Below are 3,689 nucleotides of genomic sequence, written 5' to 3'. Positions count from 1 at the left end.
TTCGTCCCAGCTTGGCTTTTGGCCATGGCTCCAATGGAGCCCAAAGGAAGGAAGCTGCAAGAGAGCAATTAAGAAGCAGCCGGGATGGGAAACTCATTAGGTTGGGCTCTTCCTCCAGCTCAGCTCCCACCATTTGATATGCTTTGGAGGAGATAAGTGGGCAGGCCCCATTGCTGGCAGCTTAGAAGGTGTGAAGGGCTTGGCAAAGGAAGGCTGTCCTGAACATCTACTGGGTTTAATAGCAGAGCTGCAAAACAAAGCTTGGGCTCCAGAATTGTAGTCCAACATTCAAAACATTATGCCAAGCTGGTGCTCCAAAATGCAAACATATCCCATGCATTCCTCCAACAAACCAACAGCAGTTGCAAATGGTCACGCAGTGGTGCTAACTCTTCAGTCCTATCTAATACCCCACCCAGGGCAGATAAAACCTAATCCACATCCCCAATGAACACAAGAAAGAGTGAGGTTAAATTAATATGCATTTATTTATTTATTTATTTATTTATTTACAGGACAGGTATACATTTTCCTCCTCTTTCCACCCCACTTATGCGCCTCCCTGGTTCCTGCAGAGGAGGGACTGAGTCTGCATCTACACTCTGGAACGCTGAGATTTTTAGTTTTGTGAGCAAAGCGAAGCAGCCACCTCTACAATAATTTGAACATGTGTAGTTTAACTGTCTCTATGACAACTTGCAAATTTGTGGTGTGCAAATCTACAGATCTGCAGAATTTGCAAACCACAAATCCCAGGATGCCATAGGATGGAGCCCATGGACAGTTCAAGTGGTGCCAAACTGCATTAATTCTGTAGTGTAGATGCAGCCTGAGTGGAAATGGGGTGAACTTTGAGAGGGACGGGATTAGATATTCCTCATTTGCCCCCTTGTCAAGGGTGATTTTAAAGGAAGGGCTAAATTATGGGGTGAGACCCTCTGCAGAGGCTATGCAAGGTGTATGTCTCAAAGAAACAGTGCCCCTTTCTTTACTATTATAGGAGTTTTTGTGTGTCCTTTTCCCCCTGTTAGCCAAGGTGTGTGGCTATTTTGGAACAGTAGTATCCACTCTTGGGGTGTTTGTTGTGCACTGAGTACAAAAGCAAAGAGAGAAGAAGGGAAGCATGTGTGTATGTAGCAGGGTCATATTCTCCCTTCTTGCAATGCCAACACCACATTAAGGGCTCTTTGGAATCTGGATACTGTGGGAAGATTTAGCCATTGTTGTTGTTGCATGCCTTCAAGTCATTTCTGACTTATGGCAACCCTAAAGCAAACCTATTGTGGGGTTTTCTTGGCAAGGTTTGTCCAGAGAGGGTTTGCCATTGCCATCCTCTGAGGCTGAGAGAGTGTGACTTGCCCAAAGTAAATCAGTGGGTTTCCAAGGCCAAGCCAGGATTTGAACCCTGGTCTCCAGAATCCTAGTCCAACACTCAAACCTCTATGCCACTATCCACCCCAAGTTTGAAAGAGGAAGTCTGGATTTCCAAATGTTCTCACACCTGCGATTCACTGACATCCTTTGGCCGCTGCCTCTGTCGCCGCCTCCGTTGCTGATGCCTGGACCTTGGGCGCAGCCTGGAGAGGCAGGAGAGACCCAGGTGCGAGATACGGTGCAGCTGGACTTGGACACAGAAGACTTCGCTGGTGGGGATGTCAGTGAAGAAGGCTCGGTCTTGGCAGGGAGGGTCCTCACCGTCTGTGACCTCCAGGGTGTCCATGGCTGCCAAGATATCTTGTCGCTGGGCTTGGTTCTGCAGCCCTCGGATATCCAGGATGGCCGAAACGTGCTTCTTTCTAGGGGAGACAAAGATGGGGGTCTGTTACTGTTCTGCACAATAATAGATTTTGGTAGGAAGAGGATCAAGGGGTCAAGGCCCCATAGGTTAACGCCAGGTGCTACACACTTTGTTGTTGTGTGTCGTATTTCCAACTTACAGCCACCCTAAGGCAAGTCTACCATGGAGTTTTCTTGGCAAGATTTGTTCAGAGGGGATTTGCCATTGCCTTCCTCTGAGGCTGAGAGTATGTGACTTGCCCAAGGTCTGACAGACCTTGCTCCATGCTCTCCTATCCTTCAAGGCAGCTTCTCCAAGTGCTTTGCACTTCAAGCTTCCAGAATTCCTGGGCCATTGGACAAGCTAGCTGGAGCTTCTGGGAGCTGTAGTCCAAAATTACCCCAAACCAAAGTTTGGGAACCAGTGCTCCAAGGCAAGCGCCTGTAGGAGAAGGTGCTGGCTGAGTTGCGCATCCATCTTTGCGCACAACATTGAAGGAGGTTTATTTAAAACCCTGCTGGTTCGGATGTCTTGTTAACTTCAGGAAGCTGGCAAGGGGCTCACGCAATCATCGGATCAAGCCCCCCGTTGTGCCGGCTGCTCAGGCGGAGATGTGTGGGAAGCGCATGGAGGCGCATGGCTAGTGCCTGGCTTAATGGGCCCTCTGAGGTGCCTTTTCCCAGCAGCAGAGGCCTGCGGTGCAGCAGAGGGGAAGTGGCCAGCTTTCTCAGAAGGCCTTGGCTAATTAGCTGGCCGTATCCGTCTCACGTCTCCCTCCAGCTCCATCTGAGCGATGCCTCCAGTTCCTGCGCATGGCTTCCTTCCATGCACATTTCCTGGGCAAGGGCGGAAAACAATCAGGAGAAGGGTGGCAGCTTGCTTCGACCCCAATAGCCAGCCCACAAACACCCGTCAGATCACTTGCGGTGCCTTCTGCCCACGTTTTTGCAGCATCAGAGAGGACCTGACCTAGGAGTTTATCACATGAAGGAGATCGTCGGGAGTTTTCCCATGAATATCCCAGAAAAATCGTGTAATTATGCATAATGGCGTCACACGACATCAGACAAAACTCACCATTAAAGTGGTCACAAAGAAGCATTAACGTGCATCTTTTTACTTTCAGGATTTCAGCGACAATGCATTTCTGATATCGCTTTATTTGTGCAATTTTTTGTGATAATCACTGGCAGAATTACTCGCCATTTCTGCTTCATTTGCCAGATGCTCTAAATGCGCTTTAATCTCTTTATCAAAAAAATCAATACAACAACATCAACAACAACAAACCAGCTTAGACCATTGGTCTGTTTAACCCATACTCCATCTACACTGCAAAATTAATGCAGTTTGACATCACTTTAATTGTCATAGCTCCATCCTATGGAATCCTTGGATCTGCAGCTTGTTGTGGCACCAGACTCTCTGAAAAGGAAGGCTAAACATCTCAAAAATGCCACAATTCCATAGGACAGAACCATGGCTGCTAAAGCGGTACCAAACTGCATTAATTCTGCAGTGCAGGTGCAGCATGGGTTAAACAGACCATTGGTTTGTTGTTGTGTGGCTTTCAAGTCATTTCCAGCTTATGGCAACCCTACCATGGTTTTTTTCTTGGCAAGATGTGTTCAGAGGGGTAGTTGCCTCTGCCTCCCTCTGAGGCTGAGAGAGTGTGACTTGACCAAAGTGGTACATCTCTTTTTACATCCCCAAACAGTTACTCTCCCTTTCTCCAAAGCCAGGAGGTGTTTCAAGTGTTCAGAAGATGGCTTAAACTCCACTATATGGCTCCCAATTTGATTCTTGTCCCGCTGCCAACATAAAATGGTTGTCCGGCAGGAAGTCGCTACCCAACCCACTTCCTGTCTGAAGCCCAGCCGCTTGTTTTTCTTCTGCTGGGTGTCTCTCTCCC

At 48.1% G+C, this 3,689-nt stretch overlaps 1 protein-coding gene across 1 annotated transcript in view; it reads right to left on the bottom strand.

Moving 5' to 3' along the window:
- Positions 1 to 469: 469 nt before the first annotated feature.
- Positions 470 to 3,689, bottom strand: part of EXOC3L2 (exocyst complex component 3 like 2) — a 28,882-nt gene continuing 25,662 nt past the window's right edge. The window contains 1 exon segment of the mRNA XM_042440627.1: positions 470 to 1,796. Coding sequence (XP_042296561.1) covers positions 1,496 to 1,796 — 301 coding nt within the window. The 3' untranslated portion in view covers positions 470 to 1,495.

The sequence above is a fragment of the Sceloporus undulatus genome, chromosome 9 (genome assembly GCF_019175285.1).
Source record: "Sceloporus undulatus isolate JIND9_A2432 ecotype Alabama chromosome 9, SceUnd_v1.1, whole genome shotgun sequence".
In the NCBI taxonomy this organism is placed as follows: domain Eukaryota; kingdom Metazoa; phylum Chordata; class Lepidosauria; order Squamata; family Phrynosomatidae; genus Sceloporus; species Sceloporus undulatus.
This window is presented reverse-complemented; position numbering and strand designations above follow the sequence as displayed.